Source organism: Epargyreus clarus, unplaced genomic scaffold, assembly GCF_041222505.1.
Source record: "Epargyreus clarus isolate Ecla_fem2 unplaced genomic scaffold, WU_Ecla_fem_2.2 ptg000029l, whole genome shotgun sequence".
Classification (NCBI taxonomy): Eukaryota; Metazoa; Arthropoda; class Insecta; order Lepidoptera; family Hesperiidae; genus Epargyreus; species Epargyreus clarus.
The window spans coordinates 3,752,181-3,775,970 of NW_027332235.1; the positions used below are offsets into that span (position 1 = coordinate 3,752,181).

The 23,790-nt window shown below is 35.4% G+C and overlaps 4 protein-coding genes across 6 annotated transcripts; 2 read left to right on the forward strand and 2 right to left on the reverse strand.

The window, feature by feature from the left end:
• Nucleotides 1–1,429: 1,429 nt before the first annotated feature.
• Nucleotides 1,430–7,380, reverse strand: Nf-YA (nuclear factor Y-box A). 3 transcript variants are annotated; one of them, XM_073089354.1, is made up of 10 exons: nucleotides 7,229–7,380; nucleotides 6,543–6,714; nucleotides 6,043–6,066; nucleotides 5,899–5,962; nucleotides 5,308–5,436; nucleotides 4,964–5,055; nucleotides 4,434–4,622; nucleotides 3,576–3,658; nucleotides 3,205–3,295; nucleotides 1,430–2,864 (listed from the first exon to the last, which is right to left on the reverse strand). In XM_073089354.1, exons 2-10 carry the CDS (start codon nucleotides 6,705–6,707, stop codon nucleotides 2,796–2,798), a joined length of 906 nt encoding a protein of 301 aa, XP_072945455.1. In that variant the 5' UTR covers nucleotides 6,708–6,714; nucleotides 7,229–7,380; the 3' UTR covers nucleotides 1,430–2,795. The 3 variants fall into 3 exon arrangements, with proteins under 3 accessions (XP_072945455.1, XP_072945456.1, XP_072945457.1); XM_073089355.1 differs by lacking the exon at nucleotides 7,229–7,380 and adding an exon at nucleotides 7,028–7,218; XM_073089356.1 differs by lacking the exon at nucleotides 6,043–6,066.
• An 812-nt stretch (nucleotides 7,381–8,192) lies between these two features.
• LOC140754357 (uncharacterized) lies at nucleotides 8,193–12,897 on the forward strand. The gene is made up of 4 exons (XM_073089353.1): nucleotides 8,193–8,400; nucleotides 8,479–8,655; nucleotides 8,870–9,212; nucleotides 9,357–12,897. The coding sequence occupies exons 3-4, from the start codon at nucleotides 8,875–8,877 to the stop codon at nucleotides 9,967–9,969; spliced, it is 951 nt and encodes a 316-aa protein (XP_072945454.1). The 5' UTR covers nucleotides 8,193–8,400; nucleotides 8,479–8,655; nucleotides 8,870–8,874; the 3' UTR covers nucleotides 9,970–12,897.
• Nucleotides 12,898–13,837: 940 nt separating this feature from the next.
• Nucleotides 13,838–16,105, reverse strand: LOC140754360 (uncharacterized). The gene has a single exon (XM_073089357.1). The coding sequence runs from the start codon at nucleotides 15,938–15,940 to the stop codon at nucleotides 15,254–15,256; it is 687 nt and encodes a 228-aa protein (XP_072945458.1). The 5' UTR covers nucleotides 15,941–16,105; the 3' UTR covers nucleotides 13,838–15,253.
• Nucleotides 16,106–16,370: 265 nt separating this feature from the next.
• LOC140754281 (N-alpha-acetyltransferase 15, NatA auxiliary subunit) lies at nucleotides 16,371–23,006 on the forward strand. The gene is made up of 10 exons (XM_073089252.1): nucleotides 16,371–16,523; nucleotides 16,801–16,885; nucleotides 17,255–17,517; nucleotides 18,319–18,626; nucleotides 19,284–19,418; nucleotides 20,035–20,175; nucleotides 20,479–20,746; nucleotides 21,366–21,522; nucleotides 21,965–22,089; nucleotides 22,770–23,006. The coding sequence occupies exons 1-10, from the start codon at nucleotides 16,467–16,469 to the stop codon at nucleotides 22,989–22,991; spliced, it is 1,761 nt and encodes a 586-aa protein (XP_072945353.1). The 5' UTR covers nucleotides 16,371–16,466; the 3' UTR covers nucleotides 22,992–23,006.
• The last annotated feature ends 784 nt before the right edge of the window (nucleotides 23,007–23,790 follow it).

The window sequence follows — 23,790 nt, forward strand, 5'->3', positions numbered from 1 at the left end:
GTAAACTAAAATGAAAATAAAATACTCGCAATTTAATTTCGTTAGTAATAAAGCCATCACAATTATATTTACATTTTTCTAGAAAGATACTGGCAAAAATCTGAAAGTGGCAACACGAATGTTCATTAATATTTTACAGCTTTCATTTTTTATTTCCATGAATAGAAAAGTGAAAAAAAAAATATATATATACGGTCGAATTGAGTAACCTCCTCCTTTTTCGAAGTCGGTTAAAAATTACATTTTTGATTAGATGCGAAAAGTATTGTTATAGTGGCAGGTTTTTTTATAATATTTTATGTTGATTTTTAAGATATTAAAATTGTTTTGTTACTTAAGTTTCATAGTATAGGAATATTAGTTAACTACGTAGTAAATAGAATAGTGTGCATCTCCAATGATGGAACATAACTACTTGTTCATTGTATGTAGTACAATAAGTTGTGAAGATAGTGGTACTGTAAACACAATTGATGCCAATTTAGGTATTAAAATAGTGTTAGTAATATGCAACTTATCTACCTGAAATCTTTTTGGAACTATGTTTATGACATTTTTAATAAACACCTTTTTAGAAAACTTGTTTTTATTCCAAACAACTCTATTAACTATGTTTCATCTTTTCAGAATGATTATCCCTAAATTAAAGTTATTTAATATGGTGTCAATATAAACAATATAGTTTAAAAATGTTTGTAGTATTGATTATATTATCGAAGGCTTTATTTTGAGTATTGACTATTAATTAATCAATAAATAGAAATAAAACAGCATATCCATGTGCAATTGTATATTTTGTACTCTGCAATATAAAACTTATTACATACGGCTCCACACCAACATAGCCTATCAATATTTACATACGTACAATCACTAAAACAACTTTTTTTTGAAAATTCAACAAATTATATACATAAACATAATTTAATTTGGTTCTAGTCAGGCCAATCTAATCTAATAGCTTCCGATTTTACCTAATTTTCTTGGACTGACCCGATGAATTATCTTAATTTTGATTCAGACAGAAAAAATATTTTTGTATATCCAAAACAGTAATTATAGATTAAGATAAAAGTAACTAAACATGATAAAATTTAAAACTTCTTAATAATCAGTGGCATACAAGAACTACAATAGAATATAACTTAAATAACATCGATTTTTGAACAAATTTAACAGAAAATATGATAATCTTAACATTTTGGTAGTTCAGACTGTGTGGTGCACTTGGATATTTATTGCTCTAACGCTGTTTGTCCACCAACCACGATACCGAGTCGATACCGATATAATTAATGACGGCGCCGAAGTAGCGTACATAGGTTTGCTATAGCAGCTTGTCCACCGAACGTCCGTCACCCGAGCACCGTCATCCCATAGTAAATGTATGTGTACGCTACTTCGGCGCCGTGATTAATAGTGTGGTGCAGTGGACAAACAGCGTAAGTATTAACTTACAGCAACCGATAAATTTAACTCGTTGTATATTATGTTAACTATTATTAAATTAATTATTAATTTAAAATATGGGCAGTGTTGTAGTTGTTAGCGAACAATTATTGTTATTTAACTGTTTCCTGTATGTTGAAAATGCTGTTCTGTAAATTCTAGAACTTTGACAGAGAATCAGCTTCATTTAGAGGAAGTCTCTTAAATCTTAATTGACATTTTTATGAGCACCGAATATGATAATATCAAGGTACAGATGGTGTATTGTCCTTTATGTCAATTGTGAAATGTCATTTAACAAGAATTTAAAATGCTCCTACGATCCCTATGACAATTTATCCTGCACAAGCCTTTAATATTACACATCCCCAATTAATTATAAAATTTTAATAACTAAACAATGACATCATGGCAGTAAGTCCAACTAATAAGGTAGATTTTTTCAATAGACATTGTATGATTGGTTTTTTTTTAAGTTGATTGAAAATTCAATTTTGATACCCCCTCAAAATCACCATAAGACTGTTCTAAGACCAAGGAAATGTAGGTGTAATATTGTAGACATCATTTTAAAAATCTAGGATCATTTGAGGACAAGTATCTTTTCCGATTTTTAATTGAATGTCTTTGTAAAAAAATCTACTTAATTGTCTCATGTATACTAAGGCACCTTATGACCACTTCGCAAAATATCAATCATGTTTAAAAGGCTTAGAATTAAAAAATTCAAAGTCAATCATATATTAAATATACTGTTGTGTGATGTAGCGTCAAACAAATCTTGGATTAAAAAATCCCTTAAGTGGTAAAATAGCCCTTAAAACCAATTCCATCTGAACATTCCCGGAATTAAAAGCTCAAGAGAGCCAATAATACACTTTACAATCACTTAAAAGTTACGTTACAACAACATTACCAAATAAATATATCTAAAAAACGTTATTTACACCACTCCATTATAAAATACTAAGGCAAGAGATGTTATTCTCGAAATCTTTTCTTGAAATGTATCACTTTTCTTAGCCATAACCCACACAACATTCAATACAATATGTTTAGAGCTGGTAGGCTCATGTTAAAATTAAAAGTGATACAATTATTGAAGTCTATTTCGAACCATGATGCTATACTCATGATTGTGTCCTCAACACCAAAGCATCCGTGGCTATTAAGTTAAAATTAGCATCCTTATGAACAACGGGCTTACCGTTCAATGTGATATATGACACTAGATTGACACATCACAATATTGTCACAAATAACGATGGTTCGTCGCCACATGCATTGATTTAGGACACCTTATATTGTCACATTCACAGAAGTCACTTGCACTCGAAATCAAACTGCTATGTGGACTGCAGGGGTTGTGGGGCGAGTCTCCGCCATTGGTTCGGGCGCTCTGATGTCTCATCATCCTGAATGAAGAAATTAAAAAAATAAAACATAAGGCTTATATACAATAACACAGGCAGACAACTCACTGAGCGTTTTTCTTCCGTCTCCGCGCATAGACGCCGAAAAGTCGCCGTTTGTTTTCAAAATGACAACAATATTTTATCTAAATTTCCATATTCTACACATGGGCAATTTTCAAAACAAAAAACCAGCTTATTTCGTGCGTAGAGACAGAGTGAAAACGTTCCGTAAAGAAGCTGAAGTTCTAAGTACAATAAAATCTGTTCAAGTTTTAGTTATGTTTAAATCTGCATATTTATTAAGTATTTCAATATATTTGTAAATAAACAATATAAATACCTGTAGAATAGTAATTGATACTGTATCAGGTTTCATGTCTTCTAACAATTTGTGTCCATCTGAGGTTGTCTGTTCTGCCTGCTCCATTGCTCTGAAAATCGTAGTAGAAAATATTATTTATCTGTGTCATTAGAATTTTTAGTAAGCAGTAATTGTCAAATTAAAAAGCATCCAACCTATCATAAGATTGAGAATGAAAAGGATCCAACCATATATTTTTTAAATTTCCTGCTATTTCAATTGCATACTTATTTATAGATATTCTGTTTTGATTCTTTGTTTTGATGATTTAAATTTAGAAAATATCTTTATGTCTTCGTGAAATCACTGCTGTTAGATTTCTGTCAGAAAATATACTTAATAGAACTTACTTCCTACTACCAGGATTGAATCTGCCTCCCTCTCCTCTTATTCTGTTCATAGCGTGCCGGTGTCGGGACTCATGTAGATATTTCTGGAAATTGATAATTTTATTATTATTTATTTTTCAGAATAGAATATATTAAGGCAATATAGTTTGCCAGACTGCAATTCATTCTGATGATGATCAGTGTTTGTTTGTGATTTTTATTTCCTCTAAAATTTTAAACATACATGTATGTAGTTTGACATTAATATAAATTACATACACTATTTAATGTAAGTGCATGTTACTTTTGCACTAATTATCAGTTTCCCTTATTTAAAATCATATACTTAACATTAGGTGCAACAAAATTTGTGGAGAGAGATTTGAGAACTCTATTGCTTAACCTATTTAATAGTTATTTAGTAACATGCATTTATATTTCCCAAAGTTTTTAAGGGGACAAATGCTTTAAAAAGGCCTACTCAAACGAAAATTCTAGATTTGCCAGTAGTAATATTTCACAAATGTAGTTGGGTACTATAGACCGCGTAACATAGAAATGAACCGCGTCGCCATAGCAAATTGTATGACTACACCTGCTCGCAACAACTTCAGAGCGGACTAGCAGTTTGGCGGGGACTCTACTCGAAATGTGGATATTAATTCCTTTAAAATATCACTTATTTTCAGGTGTAGCAAAATGTTCTTGAGATTGATTTAAGGAGCTTTGCCGACTATTTTTTCTTAACCTACTTAAGACTTATTTTGGAACCAGTACTTATATTCCTTAACGTTTTTAAAGAGACAAATGCTTTAAAAAGGCCCAATCAAACGATTAGCCACTGTTCCAATATCATAAATGTAGTTGGCTACTACCAACCGGTCGCTCCTTAGGTATCTTCCCCTGCTCGTGCAGCTTGGCGCGTGCGGCGCGGCGCTTCAGTATGCGCTTGTACTGGCGCGCGTTCACGTACAGCAGCGGCTCCTCGTCCTCCGCCGCGTCCGCGCCCGCCGCCGCGCCCGCGCCCGCGCCCGCTCCGCTCGTGGCGCCCGCGCCGCCGTTCACCATCTATGCACACAATGTTAGAAACGTCTTAATTTAATTAGCGTACACTCAAGTGGCAGACAATGATAAAATTGTAATTTTTGAAATCTTACTTCTCTTTGGGAAAAATTAAGAGTGAATTTCAGTAATACTGACATGTAAAAAATCAACACCACATAACTGTCTAGTAAATGTTAAAGTTTAGTAGAAAAGGCTACCATTAAATTTAAAATATTTTATTTTTTAAGTTTAATCTGATCCTACAATTGATAAGATAGGATAAGATATTATGTACTATTTTTTAATTTTGTAAAAAAACTGTTGTCAAACAAGAAATAAAATTGTATGTAATGTGTATTCCTTACCATCAGAATATTAGGTTGATTCACTATCTGTTGAGGTTGCACTGCATTGCCGACATTGGCAACTTGTACCAAGTTCCCATTTAGATTTATAACTGCAAAAAAATAAATATACAAGACATCAATACATGACTATATTATTATTAGTTAATGAATAGAACCTTTAATTCATATACATGAAAAGAGAGCAATTTGTCTTAGTATAATCCATGTTCAAACAGCTAAAAAAATTTATTATTTTTATCATTTGCTGATAAGTAATGGAAAAATCCATTATAGATAAGTCTTGTTGACTTAAAAGGTAAATTGCAGATATTATACTAAGGATATAATAAAGAACTACCAACCAGTTGGTTGATGTAAAATTTGATGTTGATCAATAGTGGCTTGTGGTGTCCCACCAGTGGGTTGGTAGAGATATGTCTGTCCATCTGCTGTTTGAACTAACTGCATTGGTTGGATGTTACTGCTCGCTCCTGAAAATAAGTGATGTACATACATTAACTAATGTTTCATATTCATACACATGTAAAGACATGCAAATAATCCATATTTTAGATCAGAGGCTTAAAGAGAGGCCTTCTATTTCTGCCTGAGAAATGCAAGACACCTTGCCAAGTAAATGTCACATTGTTTGTATATTTACAAAAAAATTAAATCAAATTTCACCCCCTAAATGACTACAATTTTTTCTAGACAAGGTACTGACTCTTTGTAAACCTCCATGGAAGCATTATCATTCAACTTGAGGCAGACTAAATTATCAGATTATCCCAAGAATTTTTGGTATTACAGTACTAAAAGTCAACATGTTAATTACAACAAGAATATTAATTATTTCTTTATCTTAAAACTGTGTGGTTTTCATGTAATTAGTGAACTTGTAATATTAGAGTGTTTTAAGTAGGCAAGTGTGATAACAAACCAGCTTAATTTACCTTGGATACTCGATAGTGGCAATACTTGTAGCTGTTGAAGCTGCTGGCCATTTGGTGTTGCTACCTACAAAAAATGTTTTATAGTTTAATTCAAGTAATTAAATTTGTAATATTGCACAAATAGAAATGTAAGAAATGTCCTACCACTTGGATTTGTGGAGTCCCAATCTGTTTGCAGCATGAAAAATACATAATCATAATAAGTTTACATGATTTTAAAGTGCTTAATAATATAATTTTAGTAACATTTACACTATGCTAAAGAAGAATATCTATTGAAGAATATTTATCTTATTACATGTTAAATAGTCTATTTGTTGCATAAAACCTCATTAAATCAAGCAGTTACGTAGATACAAAAACATAGTAATTGTTATAATGGATGCAATATTTAACTTTTTGTTTACTTATTTTATTATATGGCTCATAGACATATCAACTACATAAAGAAAAAAAGGCTTCTGATAGAATTCCAATATAGATGTAAGCATCCTAATGTCGGAAGTGATAGTAGAACTGTGATCAACTCCACTAAGTACCCATTTTATAAGTTTTCTACAGATGCCCATTAGCGATCAGTGTGATCACTTACCATCAGGAGGAGTGCATGCTTGTTTGCTACTTCTTGAAAAAGAAGACAGTACCTGTATAGTTGAGGGTGCAGCCGGTATAGCATGCACAACAATCTGTTGTCCATTAGGTCCTTGTATCATGTGCGGGTTGTTATTCATCTGGAGGACCTGCAACTGCTGCCCGTTGATCGTCATCACCTGGGTCCCATCCGAGGTCTGGATCTGGGCATGCTCCATCTCTGGACTACATATGATTTTGATCAGAACACTCAATTTTTTAAGATTTTTTTGTCTTATCAAGGTCTTGCAGGCAAAACGACTGGCTATAAAAATGTTTTGGAAGTTTCCAAGAATTTGACATTTGAAACTTCGCAATGATAAAATATTTATTTAATGCATGTGGCAAAAAAATATGTCTTGTAGATTGATGTGGAAATCACCAGAAACTAATTAGTTGTAGACATGGAAATGTAGACATTAATTTTGTAAAACTAAAGTATAGAGTGAGTAAAGAGATATATTAGCGAAAATAGGAAATGATGTGTTGTACTAAGCACCTTTCGTGGTGGTTTTATCGGAAAATATTATATACGTCACTGGTACGAGGCCACGGAAGCCAACGTAACCAAAATGGCTGCTTTTCACGTAATTCCATTATGCACATATAAATCTTCAAAACTGAAGTCAAAAGTTTTTACTAATTTACAAAAGTACACAAGTTCACTCATTGTAATTATCAGCGAATATTGTAAACTTACATTGGATATCCTCACTGGTTTTTCAATGATTGGTTGACAAAGGATAGACCAATGGCCGACGTCAATGATCAGAAGAACGCAGTAGATTGGTTCGGAATATTACCAGTGTTGTCCCCAGACAACCTATCAAAATTGCGCTTAATCAAGAACTAAAAGCGCTTAATCAGTGTAACTGCAACAGAAGCTGGAGGAAGCATCTTAATGATTATAATTTTGTTTATATGTAGTTTTTCAATCCATAATGATAATATTAATTGCGATCCAAGGGATTTATAATGTTTTATTACATTTGTGAGGAAGAAATAATAATTTTGTCCCAATTTATTTTTTGCGTAGGATGTAAAATGAAATTTAATATTCGACATCAAACTAGCATAGAGGACTACGGTCGCAATCTTTATTATTTTAAAAGGAGTTTTGAGCGTTTACGTGGGAAAATAATGGACCGAAGATTAAACTTGTAGACATATTTCTTAATATAAAATCTAGCGCCACACTTGCTGGATTTACAGAAGATCACATTACCACTCAGAAGGAAGCGCGGTTGGAGGCTTATCCAATAGTTCTCGTGATTAAAATCCCTATTTATTAATAATATAGGTACATAATATAAAATAATGTACATCTGTTTCTTAGTAATCGCAGCAATTTCTTAATTACCTCTTGTATTTTGTAATTTTACATAAAGAAAAGGAAAAAATACATAAAGACTCGTTCTGTTCTTTTGAATAGTAAAAATACACTTACTGCAAATGTTTTTGTTTACAATAAAAATACACACTGTGAACTTTTATATATTTTAATCGACAAAAGAATAGACAAAATTTAATAATCTAAAACTAAACATTTTATGCTCTTTATTATGATTATACTAATTTAACTATGATCATATCATTTAGTTCATTACATTTAGATTAACAGACTTCTAAACGTTTACTTAATCTGTGGAAAGATTCCAAATTTTTAAACCCAAACGACGCTTTGTCAGTGTCATGTCATTGTCGTGTGTTTCTATTTTGTGTTTGAAAAGTTTCTGTATTATTCTCCAAGTTAACATTAAGAAACACTCTGGAGTGTTGGTAAATGATAATTTAGGAGGCTAATGATGAATTCAACGGTGTCTGATGATTTGACCCGGGACCACTTTGCTTTGGAAGCAGCGAAGTGTCTAAGTAGGTTATAATGGTTTGAAATTAGAAAGCACTTTCGTTTGTTTTGATGAAGTTGTGTCAAGTTGTATTTTTTTACAGAAAACATATCAACAAACACGGAAAGCGTAACTGTGTTACACAAGGAATTGTTGGAAATTAATTTGTCTGTGACTACGTATATTGAAGAGAGTAAACGCAGGCTAGAAGACCTTCGGTCGCAGCTTGCCCACGAAGCGAAAAGTTCAAATAGGGTTGTCGAAATTCTATCCAATAAATGTAAGTGTATATCTTTGAGTATTTTATACTTTAAACTACTTCGGTTTTGTTTATTTTTATAATAAAAGCAAACAACATATAGTTAACCCATGTGTTGTCTAATATATAAATTCCAAATCGGTATGCTGCTATTTGTTGTATGTCATTGAACATTATGATTAAATTTGTGAGTTTTTTAAATTTTACACTGTAATTTTGTGCTTTTATTTTACAGAAAAAATGTCAAAAGTACCTCCAACACCCAAGAAGCAATCTGGTATAAGCAGAATTAATAAAGTTCCTGCATCAGATAAAGATTCCAACTTCAACTTGAAGTTGTCCCAACATCAACATGCAACCACTTTTGTCACTTGGTACCGAAATATGCTAGATAACGAGCGACAGAATTTCAGCTTATATCTATCTGATGATGCAACACTGGAATGGTTTGGGAGGACAATTAAAACGAGAAGAAAGATCTCGGCATTCCTAAATCATGGTATGCAGTGTTCAAAACACGACTTCACATCAGTAGAGGTTATTGACAAGATCCAACCAAGACAAGAGAGACCACAACGGTTTGTATAATATTGACTTTTGTTTCTTAGGCTTTTAAATAAAGTAACTTAAAACATCAGTTGTCTTATTATAACAAATACCTTGTAAATAAATTGCTTAGTTTGAAGGCCTTATTTGGCATTGATTAAGCTATTAATTTGCAGAAAGGATGATTCCATACTCGCTAGTCCACTGCACTCTCCTGAGGTGATACGTTCCAAGTCTGGTAAAAGGAAGCATTCACTATTAAATTGTAGCCCCGAGTGGGCTGAAGGCTGCCGGCCTGATGAAGGTAATGGTGGAAAGAGATTTAAAACCAATCATACCCAGTTGTCAATTGAAAGCATTTGTAAACACGAAAACAATGATGAGAACAGGATACTGGAGGGTAAAGAGATCAGTAATAATGGTGATGGTGCGAAAGAGGCAGGTAAATGTGTGCTGGTCACACCACCTAATGTGGAAATAGGACAGGGAGACTGTCACCCATCTACAAGTGGCACGGACTCTGATAGATCCCATGAAACCCTAAATTCACAATTACCCAAACTTGCTGTTCAATGTAATGGCTATATTGAGTTTACAAGAACTAGGAATAGTCGGAGCATAGACTCCATGAAATGGGAAAGGAAATGTAAGGTTCAAATTAGTTACTCTGATGATCCTTTGAACGTCGGAGAGTATATAATATGGGCAGTGCGTTATCATGACGAAAATAAGTGCCGAAGGAATCTTTTAGATGCATTTGAAAAGGTTGCAAAAGAAGAAAATTTCTAGTTTACTATACATAAAATAATTATGGACCACAATATGGGATCAGATCAAATTTTGTGATAAGTTACTTTAAGCAGTTATGTATGTTATTCTTAAGCATTATTGGTTTTGGAACTGTTGTCAAAAATATTCACAAGTCTATTTAGGTTTTTTTTATAATATAGGAGTAGCTGACGAGCATGCAGTCCACCTGATGGTAAGTGGCTACTGCCGCCCATGGACATTTGTAATCAACCCCAGATAGGAATACATATTCCTAACTGAGGTCAATCACAGATGCGCCGCTACCCCTGAGGACTAAGCTGGAACGCCTCGGAAAAGTATGTCTCCCTTACCACACCCTTCAAAACGGAATACAGCAGCGTCTAACACTGTTGTTATTAGGCCGAAACCGGTGTGGCGGTGATGTCGCCGGAGTCGAACCACCAAGGGTTCTACCACCTTCAAAAAATTAATTCTTCCTAACATTAACTTCAATAATGTATTACTGAGCTTTAATACTGCCATTTCAGTTATATGAAGTCTTAGATTAGTATATTCCTTTTGGAAGTCAGCATTCTATTATGGTATATTTTATTCTAAGAAGGTACACAAATATTTTAATACATGTATGTGCTACTTACTAAATAGTAAGGAATACATATTTCTCATATGTATAAGTATATTTTAATGCAATTATTTTATTACAAAATGTTCAGTGTTATTGAAGAGTTACTAAGTACTATGTTTATTATATTTCTATTTACACAGTTAATAATTTATTGTTTACCATAGATGGTATACATACATATTTTTGATATAATTTTTATGTAATTACTACATGTTTATGACAATATTGCGTAAAATGTCTATGACTTTATATCTTATACAGGTATTATGAATTTTAAAAGTATATAAGATATTCAATAATATAATGATTTTACTTTATGGATCTTCGCTAGTATCGCCATAAGTTTTAGTATTTTATCTTAATTGGAATTCATTACAAAATGTAAAAGAAAATATATTTTTGTGTAATAATAGACAGAGACAAAATTTGTAATAGGTACATGTCATAGTGCGCACTGCCCATCCTTTATTAAGAACAACAGAGGACAAATTATGTACTGATGAATTAAAACAAATTATAATATCTTATATTATTATGAGTAAGTGGTTGCAGCGGCGGTATTTTGATAACTGCCATCATAAATCAAATATTTGTGTGAACCAATGCTACTCGGAAACATTATGCATTATGGATTTGCGCGGGAAACGTAAACTTAAGCAAAATATGTAAAATGTATCTTTAGATATTTAATTTCGATTCAAAAGCAGATATATTAGAAATCATGCCGTTGGATCTCGTAACGTAACACGTCCAACATGTTACGACAACAAAGTAAAGATTATTACAATTTTAATTGGTTCGTTAGCAAGCTGCTATATAACAATGTTTATGGTAGTACTCATTTTAACTAAATATTTTTTATCAGTTATAAAATACATAATTATCTACACTAACTTACATTAGTTTGTGTAAATTTTAATAGAACTATAAGTTACGAACAAAATAAATATAGTTCGAACACAAACAACTCTCTTTTATGATAAAATCAATTAAAAAGCTTTCGGTATTCTATTTCATTCTTTCATACATGCCGGGTAAGATAAGGAGAGAGGGTAAGATAAGAGATGTATGTTGATCTCTTTCTACTGAAAAACGGAGTTACTCACTGACAAACATACAAGTGAAGCTAATATAAAGCGTGTAAAAACATGGTCTCGCTTCACATTTTGTAACTTGTAACAAATTTCAGATAGACCTTATTAACTAAAATAGAAAGTGTTTATGATATCAAACTAGTTTCGCTTATTAATTTCACTGTGATTAACTACTCTTGTTCATGCATGTGGTGATTACGTATAAGGCGAATATTTCGACACACCTACATTTTTTATTTAGTCACAGTTAGATCAAACCCGTGGAACCACCTATTGCCTAGTTTTACTGAGTTCTCTAGTCTGGGAACTGTTATAAAGATTCTATTACCGCTTTAAACGTTCGAATGCCCAACCGGGAAACGAAACTTAAATTCGCTACGTCATACTGCGACAATCTCTTATGATAACAGATTTATTACTGCAGATATAAATATATTTTAATGCACTTCTCTTGTTTATATATATACGCAAATGATTATGAAATTGCGTGAAACGTTATTTATATTATAAAAGAAAATGTATAACGTAATTTAATTTACAAATGGTGGAGACGAGATTTTTACTGTTTTTAAGACTTAAAGGTTTACTGCCCTTTTTTAACAGACATTTTGTAATAATTTACGAGTATTTTCAATGTATTGCTGATACATTTTTTTTTTCTGTACCCGTACTATGAGTTTTGTATGCCCTTACATTTAAATTTACAGTTGCAGCGCCTCTGGTGGATCGTTACGAACTAAAATTTGTTAATGTAATGTAACGGAGATCGAGCTGTCGATTACATTGATCGATTATTCGATTGAAAACTCATACTACGGATACAGGTTGCGTTCGTTGAAAACTACTATAAATGTAAAATGCGAATATTAATTTATATTGTACATCTACATTCTCTTAAAAATGTATGCCTTGACGAGAAAGTTTGTGTAATAAATGTTATAATTATGTATGGAAGGCCTAGAATTAGCTATAGATATTTAATTTAAGATCTGTCGTGTGATAAAATACAGATAAGTCTCGAATATGTGTTGCGAAATTATTTTTAAGGCGGCGACATGATTGATAATGGATTGGGAAATGAGATTTTGACCCAGCTACTTTAGTTAGTTGTGTAAGTTGTTCGTTAGTTTTATGTTTATCATTACTTGTGAAGTAATGAGGATGAGAACCTTTTTGTTTGGTTATGCTAGAGATGTTTAAGATTATTAAACTTTGTTTAGAAATACATATTGTTTCGTTTTTCTTAAGCCTGTGTGAGAATTCTCAATATAAAAACGGTTTCTATAAAATATTTTATTAGTTACATAAGTCGGTCTATTAAAATTGTTGCAATGAACTAATGGAATAGTTTTTTACAACAACAACAATTATATTTTGTTTGATAACATTTTTTGGAACTCATACATATTTCATTTGGAAGTTTTTTTTTTGTAGAAGTAGCAAACGAGCACGCAGTTTACTTGATAAGTGGTAACTGTCACATTGATATCTAATCTACCCAGAATTCTGATCCCATCTGGTTTCTATGTCGGACCAAAAATATTGCCCGGAGGCGATTTTGATTTGCATGTAGGTCTAGGTACATACAAAGTATTGATGTCGTGGCTTGTGGCTACAGTAGCACATCAGATCCTTTGAGCTGTTTTAGCGGGTGCTTTACCGACCACCAGGATTTACCGGATTCATGAACGAGTATTAGGCTTATCTTATCCACACGAAATTGCGCAAGCGATGGCGACTGATATACATTTAAGCATTGATCGTCTGAGCGTGATAATACTTTAACCTATTCACACGTACCACATTCACCCCACATGACACCACAGCGACAAAATGTTGGCAAGCAATTGTGACTTGTAAATATAATCGATGCATTTTGTTTTGATTTAAGAATAATGTTTTGAGTTGCCGATCCCTCAAGGGCGATGTCGTTGTGAGTGTTGTGACCATGATGTGGTAAGTATCGTATGGTCATACTGAGTCGGACGGCAAAAGTGGCAGTTGTGAATAACACTATGCAGCTTCAATCGAAATGCACCAGCACTCGCATTTGTCGTTGTGTCGTCTAATGTTGTTGTGATACGCGTGAATAGGTCCTCAAGTATATCTACTTATCTACATAAGCACATATTTTATAGTTAAATGTTACAAAGTTAAAACAATGTAGTTAAAGTTGAAAAATTGGTGTTTATTCAAAAATGGGTGTGCTCATTAAAATGTATAAATTTAGAGCAAAACAAAACAATCACACTGTCAGATCTATGTGGCACCTTCATGGCATACTTATATCTAACTTAATCTAATAATCTATATCTAGCACTTATACTATACTAATATCGAATTTTGAGACGATTTAATACTTAATTTTCAACATTAGAAACCACTATTTTTAATATCTACCAATATTGCTTACCGTCTTTGTAATTTTAAATAAGCCTCAAGTACAAAAATCGTTGTTTAAAATTAGAACAAATAGTTTGGAAGACTGCACAAATTTTCGATATATCTAATACTAACTGGATTAAGCATTTAATAATATGGAGTATTTCATAAATACATATATAATAATATTGTGATGCATTTTTCGAACAAATTTATTGCAATATTTATTTAAGTAACTATATAGTTATGAATATAATATTATATTGCTTTATACAGCATGTCCCACAAAATAAATTAAATTTATAAAAGTTATATCATTATCCAAATTTAATTTGACAAATTTTATAGAATGTTTTTTATATTAGTTGTATTCTGATAATATAAATAATTCTAATTTTAGCAAAATGAAGAGATCTGAAAAATAATTACACTGGTTCATTGAAAAAAATAATAAACATGAGTAGTCAAAACTCCAACATAATTTGGGTTTCCAAAATTTTTTAACTAATAAGACTAAGGCTAAGAACTCATGGAGCGGGTTTACCCGCGCCCATCGCGGCCGCGCAAGACGTGTTTTATTTGAAAACTCATAAGGTCGCAGTTTTGTTAGGTCACAGTAGCCGCCGCGTTTACGGGAGCGCCCGCATATGTAGCGACACGATCGTGAGTTGAGGAGGAATTGGGATCAATGGCCACAATTTGACTGCTTGGTTCTACGATGGGCGCGGTTCTATTACTTACCTGCTGGTGCAGGAAGAGTCTTAGACAGCCACATACACAGCAACCATAAACTGTATCATAAAATTGACAACCATCTGTAAAATTTTCATATTCTATATGTGTTACGATTATGTTGTGGTAATGGGGTGGACGCTGCTGAAAACTGCACCATGAGTTCTTAGTCTAATGCTAGTAATTAGCTGCCAAACAAAAAAAACAATCATCAAACAAAAGAGAAAAAGTCGCTGAATTGTATTATCTGCCTAGTATATAGAAGATATAATATGATAAGGAAGTGGCATTTGAATTATTGTATGTACCTAATGTCCTATACGCCTTAACCAATATATAATTACATGAATATATACAGTGTTAAGTGGAAACAGAACCAAGTGCGTAATGACCCCAATAATTAGTAACTTCATTCCCTGGTATAACATTATCACAAGCTCAGAGGCCTCATGTCAAATATATAAAGAATCTACTGGATTTGCTGGTCAAAGTCATTGCCATCATTTAAGGCATTAGGATCCTCTAGCTCTTCCTTCGCATCATTTTCAAGTACCGGATCATTGATCTGGTTGTGAGCATTCAATGCTGGACTTAGTTTCGGTGGTTGGGCGGCTGGAGTCACCTTGGAAGAGACCGGTGGATTTGGTACACTCTTCGTAGTTAAGGCAGACTTCAACCTTGTGATTTCTTTTTCTAACTCCTCAATCTTTTGCTTCCTCTCATCTAACTGCGTCGTCAACGTAATCTTCTCGAGCCTCAAAGTTTCTAGAGTAGCATACTTACTAACTTGTAAGTTTTTCAATGACTGTAACTCAGCCTTACAAAGTTCCACGTTAGTTGAGGACCTGTTCGCTTGTGTCTCCGCTTTAGACGCTCTGCTCTTGTAATTGGCAACGTCGTTACTCAATTTGACTTTTTCACTTTCTAAATCATTCACTTTCGTGTTGTACAGGTCTCGTTGTTGCAAGTATCTGAGGGACTCCTCCATGCAAGACGTGTGCTGTCGAGAACATTCCTGTAATTGCGTACTTATCTCACTTATTCGGTTCTGTAATTCAGTCTCCATTCCCCAACTATTAAATAGCGTAATGGTTAGGAATATACATGTTGTTAAAATGATGCACATTTGCCACCGACGCATGTTTTCGATACCCATATTGATGTTCACAATAATAACTTCGGGGAAAAAACAAAACTGAAAGCACTTTTTAAAGAAAGTTTTTATACGGTCCTTTTTTATCAAAATAAATTAACTTGATTACCAAGTAATAACGACCAAAACCACCAATGAAAAGCAACCAAACCAGACAGACAGCCGGAGGCAAGTTGTCAAAGTGTCAATGACACACACACCACAGATTCATACATTCTGAGGATCACAGATATGTGATAAACATACAAATAAGTTTATTTTCAAATCATTTTAAGGAATAAAATGTACTTTATATTTTTTATTTTAATTAATACGTGTTAAAATTGGCATATATGGCATTGATATGAAAATAAAATTACATAAATTATCTGTATTTCAATGGCAATACCTAAAAGGTCACGTGACCTTAGAAGCAGACCATAGACCACTATCCTTCATCGACTTCTTTGGTTTATAGCCACGAGGTTTTTAGCAATATTTCAATTTTTTAGTGAATTATAAAGAAAATAATTACAAATTTGTAGACAAAATGCCACCTAGTAATTCCTTGCCACCCAAAGAAAATGCCCTTTTCAAAAGAATATTGGTAAGTCTTTTTGTAAACATTCAATTCGGTACCGAAGAGCTTGTCATTCTTCACTGTTCTTTCCAAATAAAAAATAATGCATACTGAAACGATAGCTTATTACGTTCGAAATGTGTTACAGTTTATGTGTAGATGTACAAGTTCCAATTGGTACAAAGAGGGTCTTATAGATTTGTTTTGAAACGGGAATAAAATCCTTCGGCCGTGCGTTATGTGGGCTGCATCTAATAATAAGTAGAGGTTAACAATTTAGGATAATTGCATAGTTATTTTTCAGCGTTGCTACGAACATAAACAATATAAAAATGGGTTGAAGTTCGCAAAGCAGATATTATCGAACCCTAAATTCGCAGAGCATGGAGGTGAGTACTTGTGTGTTTATTAGCATTTATTTTTAGCCTGCTACTTTGATATCGAGAAGTGTAAGAGGTTTATCTAATTAGCGTCGTTAAGGTTATTTATAAGCTCCAATTAATCAAATTTTCTAAAATTGATTAACAACAATCACTTTGTTTACCACAACAATATATGTTTTTAGATACTTAATTGAATCTTTGACTTTTTATTAATATGATAGAAGACCTTAACTCAAAACAATCTACAACAACATTGATTATAATGTTGAAATTCAAAATTAATTCTTATTACATTTTATCAATGAGAGCTTGCATTGAAACTCAATACTCAAATAAGTAAACAGTGTTTATAACTTTAGCATTTATCAATTCCAGAAACGCTGGCTATGAAAGGATTGACCTTGAACTGCCTCGGTAGAAAAGATGAGGCATATGAGTATGTACGTAGAGGACTCCGCAACGACCTCAAGTCACCAGTCTGTTGGCATGTGTACGGCCTGCTGCAGCGCTCCGACAAAAAGTATGATGAAGCAATCAAATGTTACCGTAATGCTCTCAAGTGGGAGAAGGAGAATATTCAGATATTGCGGGATCTTTCCTTGCTTCAAATACAAATGAGGGATTTGGAAGGGTACAAAGTAAGTATAAATTATGTATTATACCACCTCTAAAAGTGTAGTGATAAAAATGACAATCATCAGATTCAGTATGTAGGACATTAATAAAAAAAAAACGTGTGGCACTCGGAGACTGCCGCGGTAAAGCTATTGCATAGCATTTTTTATCAACTTATGCAATTACAATTATATATTTATTTTATTTACGCAGTATGCAAAAAGTCATTAACCCGTCAACTGGCGTGTGCGCCCCGGGGCGCACAGATTGCTACTAAAAAGAATCACCGCTGTGCCGGTCGGAGTGCGGGGTGTTAGGTTTATTCGTTACGGAATTTCTGGATTCGGTCTCCACGCTCAAGGCCCGCGATATAAGCTATGCAATAGCTTAAAAAGTATGACAACATAATAAGTGTTACTGTAATAATGATTTGCACTTATGTCATTGTAATAATAATTCTAAAGTAATTTAAGTTATAATAAATAATAAGAATTTGTTAGCAAATAAGGCAGTTCTTAAAGCAATAAGGGAGGCCTCCTTATTAATTTTCCCTTCTAATACTAGTTGACAATAAAAATGGATTTTAATAGAGTAATTGCTAAATAAATTGCATTCTAGTATTGCATATTATATGGAATATACTTTTAAAAGTCTATATTATAAGTCATAATTTATAAGCAATGTTTATAGCATCCATTTTTTTAATTTGCTGATACACAAATGCCTAAAGAATTATTCTATTTGTCCACAATGTACCATAATATATATTATCCTGTCTTGAATACTGTTTGAAATGCTCTAATATTTGATCATGTTTTTTCCAGGACACTCGGTACCAACTGTTCATCCTAAGACCAACACAGAGGGCCTCATGGATAGGGTTTGCTATGAGCTATCACCTATTAGGCGATTATGAAATGGCGAATAGTATCCTAGATGCCTTCCGTACCCATCAGATGAAGGGTCCATATGACTATGAACACTCAGAGTTGCTTCTCTATCAGAATATGGTGCTGGCGGAGTCTGGCCAGTATGAGAGGGCATTACAGCATTTGCAGAAGTTCCAAAGCCAAATATCAGATAAGTTGTCTATAAAAGAGACCTCTGGTGAATATTATTTGAAGTTGCAGAGGTAAGCTTGAGTTTATTTAGTAATTCGTTATATAGAGGAGAACTCCTTGAGCTAGTAAGACCACTGCCACCTATTGTAATGTGATAACAGTAGTGTCAAGCATTGCTGTGTTCTGATTGGAAGCTTATGGTAAACATGTAAGGCATTTCAGCTTAAGTACTCAGACATATCTGTAGATGAACTCATAAGTCTTACTTGGGATTGATTGCAGATTCATATACTGATTAGGGTCTATGTGTGGCAATTATCACTTATTATTAGGTGGATTATGGACACAATTGCTTTTTAATTTAAACAAAAAAAGTTGTAAGTTGTAGTATGTATTTGTTTTCTGAGCTATAGAGACTTAAGAAATTTTAAAGTATAGTTTAAACGCTTTAATAATAATAAACGCTTTCTACACTCACAGCCCCACACTAGGATTCCCTCTGTCGTGGGTGCCATGGACACACACATAGACAAATACACAAACACCCAGACCCAGAAACAGAAATCTAAATTCATCATTTAGAATTCTGTCTGGCCGGGGATCGAACCCGGGACCCTTTGAGCGTCAGACCGGTATGGTGACCGCTCCGCCACGCGGGTCGTCATAGTTTGTCATGTGTCTGTGAAATATTCTGTGAATTCACCAGAAATAAAATTTTATTTTTTCAGGTTTAAGGAGGCTGAAATTGTATATGAAGACTTGTTAAAAAGAAACCCAGAGAATGTGATGTATTATGAGAAATTAATAGAAGCTAAACAACTTAGTAATCCTGAAGACAAAGTGGCCTTTTATGATGTATTTAAGTAAGTTATTATGTCATTTATTGTAGCACCAATATACTTTGGTTGAATTTCTACCATAAGGATTGAATATTTTGCACCTTTACAGTTACAATAATGTAAGTGCATATAGCATGGACTCAAATAATACGATTGTGTGTTGCTTTTTATATTCTCTCAATCCGAAAATAAAATTAATGTCATGTAACAGAAGTAATGAATGAATTTACGTAATTTTTATTTTTAAATATTTTTTATTTTTTTGTGTTATCCGCGATCCGTCTGTCGACTATATACATATGTGTGGGTCATGTAATTTTTATTAGTATATAAATATACTATTAGTAAAATTATTTTGTGATTTATGGGTGTCACCATAAAATGTTAAAATTGAGAATTTATTGCAATTAATTATCCTATTATGTGAAATAGTTCAAGATTTTTCTACATAATAAAGAATTCTTAGACAATTAAAAAAATACATAAATAAATGTACAATATTTATAATCTAGCCTAATATCTTCTCATTTATATTTCTGCTATTAAAACTTGGAATGAACATCAATTTCGGTACTTCATAATGCAGTAAATGATATGGAAATAGGAAACACTATAAAACATTATTGTATGAATCTTTCAGGAAGGAATATCCAAGAGCTATAGCACCCAGGCGGTTGCAGCTGAATGAGGCAGAGTCACAGCCCGTATTTGAGAAGCTAGTTGATGAATATTTGAGGCATGGACTCCATAAAGGCATCCCACCACTATTTGTGGATTTGAGGTTTGTTTCCAATTTATTTTTTGTATTCAATAAATTACAAAGTAATGCAGGAAAAAGTTTTTCGCGATCTGATCATAAATCAAGTAAATAAATGAAGAGAGATCCCCACTTCATGAGGCATTACGTTTTTAAGTGGCCATATTTGAATGTCTTCCACTGCTTCAAATCTTTAATTCATTTGTAACTGCTTTTTATGAGTTTTATTTACTCTAATTTTTTAATGCGCAATAATAACAATGTCCTTTTATAATAATAGAACACTTCTTGCCATATAATTAACACAAATCACCTTTACATTTCCAGATCGTTATACAAAATCGAAAGCAAAGCGGAGACGATAGAAAAATTAATCTTAATGTACATAGAGAATTTATCGAAAAAGGGCATGTTTAGCCCCGACCCGGACGAGGTGAAACAGCCTGCGAGTGCGTTGTTATGGGCGTATTACTATGCGGCGCAACACTTCGACCACAAACAGCAAACTGATAGGGCGCTGCAGTATATAGATGCGGCGATAGAACACACTCCGACGTTGATCGAACTGTTTATTGTCAAGGGCAGGATATATAAGGTATGTTATTTGTTTGTATCTTATATGTTTAGGTCTAAAGCTGACAATACAGTCGTGTTTTGTATGTAAATACAGGAGTAACAAAGTAGCCAGAAATAATGTTAATTATTGATCAAACATACTATATGTTAATGTGTAGCACTTAAGCTGGCCCCCATACATTCGTTTTCCGTGTTAGGTTTCCGGATTCGGAAACGTGAATGCTATTTTTTCGTATAAAATGTTCTAACTGCCGCACACTAACGTTCCTTTTACGGACGGAAAAAAAACCCGACATTCGGTTCGTCCCGAATGACGAAAAACCGAATGACGTCATTCCGAATGCATCACTCTCATAGATTTTGTTAATTAACGAAAAAATCTATGACATAAAATAATATATATAGTGCGTATTAGAAATTAATTATCACTTGCTAAACGGTGAAGGAAAACATCGTGAGGAAACCTGCATGCCTGCATTTATAAAAAAAAGGTATGTGAAATCTACCAATACGCATTTGGCCAGCGCTGTAGACTATGGCCTAATCCTTCTCATTCTGAGAGAAGACCCGTGCCCAGCAGTGGGACGTTAATGGGTTGATGATGATGATGTATCAATGTATCATGTTTGTGAGCCCAGCACGCAGGCGACCCGGTGTCCGCGTACCAGTGGCTGGAGGAGGCGCAAGCGATGGACACAGCGGACCGCTACGTCAACAGCAAGTGCGCGCGGTACATGCTGCGCGCTGGGCACATCAAGCGCGCGGAGGAGATGTGCGCCAAGTTCACTAGAGAAGGTGAGACTAGTATGTTTGTTTTTTTAATTTGTCTATGGCATAGACATAGCAACCGATTTTTTTGCTTACTATCAAAGTTATGTTGATACATAGAAATATATTATTATTTCATGGCATATGTTTGTCATGTTTATTTATTTATTTCTATTATTCATCCCTCATTTCTATAAAGATCCATTCAATATTGACATAGCATTGAAATTGGTTAAAATGAAAAAAAAAATAGTGATATTAAGTACGGTATATGCAGTTGTTATTACAATAACAGATAAAACGATAACATATTGTTATGTGTCTATGATGGTGACTGTAGCAACTTATTTGAATAATTATTGAACTTTACTGTAGGCATTTTTCACAATTTTCTGAGTGTCAAACGCTTGTTTAAAAAAAAAACAGCAACACCAAGAATCCTGTATAATATATTTTGGTTGAATTTCAGGAGTGCCAGCGACAGAAAATTTAAACGAAATGCAGTGTATGTGGTTCCAAACGGAGGCGGCGGCGGCGTATCAGAGATTGCATCAATGGGGCGAAGCACTAAAGAAGGCGCACGAAGTCGATAGAGTGAGTATTTATATTTGTCTATTTTAATCAATAATATACTATATGGTAGGTACAAAAACATTCTTAAAGGTGCCTACCAATTCGCACTACGTTAGCTGTGTGCTATGGCCTATGCCACTCTCACTCTAAGAAGGAGATTTCTTCCCTGCAATGGAACAGGAATGAGTTTACGATCATAACAGGGTGTTAAAGTGAGGTTTCAATTTGTCTTAATGGGAATGGCCACAGCAGTCTTTATGAACTGTGCTGAAATTGTCATGGTTCGACTGGCAGCATCACCTATACTATTAAAACTATTTTTAGTGTGAAGCATATCTTGTGTGTGTGTGTATGAGGCGACTCTAGCGGACTAAGGGGGGAGGGGGGGGGCGGTCCGCCCCGGGTCCCCGATCGAGGGGTCCCCAAACACAGTTGCTAACTAATTAAAAAAAAAGTGAATCAGCAAAAAAGAAAGATCGGCGAATAACACATTTGTAATTTTGTACTCTATTGTATATGGACTCTATTCAATTTTTCACCCCTGAACTCCGACGACCTTAGTCCGCCACTATGAGACGAACATCTTACCCGTGATTTGTTTCAGAAAAAACACCTCTTATATGAAATTGGTCACAGACAACATTTTACATATAATTTAATTAAATAACAAGCTTGAATTAAAAACCTATCTTTACCCGCAGCACTTCTCGGAGATAATGGAGGACCAGTTCGACTTCCACTCGTACTGCATGCGCAAGATGACGCTGCGCTCGTACGTCGGCCTGCTGCGGCTCGAGGACGTGCTGCGCGCGCACCCCTTCTACTTCCGCTGCGCGCGCGCCGCCGTCTCCGTATACCTGCGCCTGCACACCGCGCCGCTGCAGGACGCGCCGCGCACCATCGAGCCCGACACAGGTGGGTGACGCACGGGGCCGCTGCGGCCGTGTACCTGCGCCTGCACACCGCGCCGCTGCAGGACGCGCCGCGCACCATCGAGCCCGACACAGGTGGGTGACGCACGGGGCCGCTGCGGCCGTGTACCTGCGCCTGCACACCGCGCCGCTGCAGGACGCGCCGCGCACCATCGAGCCCGACACAGGTGGGTGACGCACGGGGCCGCTGCGGCCGTGTACCTGCGCCTGCACACCGCGCCGCTGCAGGACGCGCCGCGCACCATCGAGCCCGACACAGGTGGGTGACGCACGGGGCCGCTGCGGCCGTGTACCTGCGCCTGCACACCGCGCCGCTGCAGGACGCGCCGCGCACCATCGAGCCCGACACAGGTGGGTGACGCACGGGGCCGCTGCGGCCGTGTACCTGCGCCTGCACACCGCGCCGCTGCAGGACGCGCCGCGCACCATCGAGCCCGACACAGGTGGGTGACGCACGGGGCCGCTGCGGCCGTGTACCTGCGCCTGCACACCGCGCCGCTGCAGGACGCGCCGCGCACCATCGAGCCCGACACAGGTGGGTGACGCACGGGGCCGCTGCGGCCGTGTACCTGCGCCTGCACACCGCGCCGCTGCAGGACGCGCCGCGCACCATCGAGCCCGACACAGGTGGGTGACGCACGGGGCCGCTGCGGCCGTGTACCTGCGCCTGCACACCGCGCCGCTGCAGGACGCGCCGCGCACCATCGAGCCCGACACAGGTGGGTGACGCACGGGGCCGCTGCGGCCGTGTACCTGCGCCTGCACACCGCGCCGCTGCAGGACGCGCCGC

Excerpts from the sequence above, each read along its gene's own strand:
- LOC140754360 (XM_073089357.1), bottom strand. The coding sequence starts at position 15,940 with ATGGGTATCGAAAACATGCGTCGGTGGCAAATGTGCATCATTTTAACA.
- Nf-YA (XM_073089354.1), bottom strand. The coding sequence starts at position 6,707 with ATGGAGCATGCCCAGATCCAGACCTCGGATGGGACCCAGGTGATGACG. Across the intron at positions 3,659-4,433 it reads AGATACCTAAGGAGCGACCG|AAATATCTACATGAGTCCCG; the intron begins GTTGGTAGTAGC and ends ATCAATTTCCAG. Across the intron at positions 2,865-3,204 it reads TATCAATTACTATTCTACAG|GATGATGAGACATCAGAGCG; the intron begins GTATTTATATTG and ends TTCTTCATTCAG.
- LOC140754357 (XM_073089353.1), top strand. The coding sequence starts at position 8,875 with ATGTCAAAAGTACCTCCAACACCCAAGAAGCAATCTGGTATAAGCAGA. Across the intron at positions 9,213-9,356 it reads AGACAAGAGAGACCACAACG|AAAGGATGATTCCATACTCG; the intron begins GTTTGTATAATA and ends ATTAATTTGCAG.
- LOC140754281 (XM_073089252.1), top strand. The coding sequence starts at position 16,467 with ATGCCACCTAGTAATTCCTTGCCACCCAAAGAAAATGCCCTTTTCAAA. Across the intron at positions 16,524-16,800 it reads CCCTTTTCAAAAGAATATTG|CGTTGCTACGAACATAAACA; the intron begins GTAAGTCTTTTT and ends GTTATTTTTCAG. Across the intron at positions 21,523-21,964 it reads CGCCAAGTTCACTAGAGAAG|GAGTGCCAGCGACAGAAAAT; the intron begins GTGAGACTAGTA and ends GTTGAATTTCAG.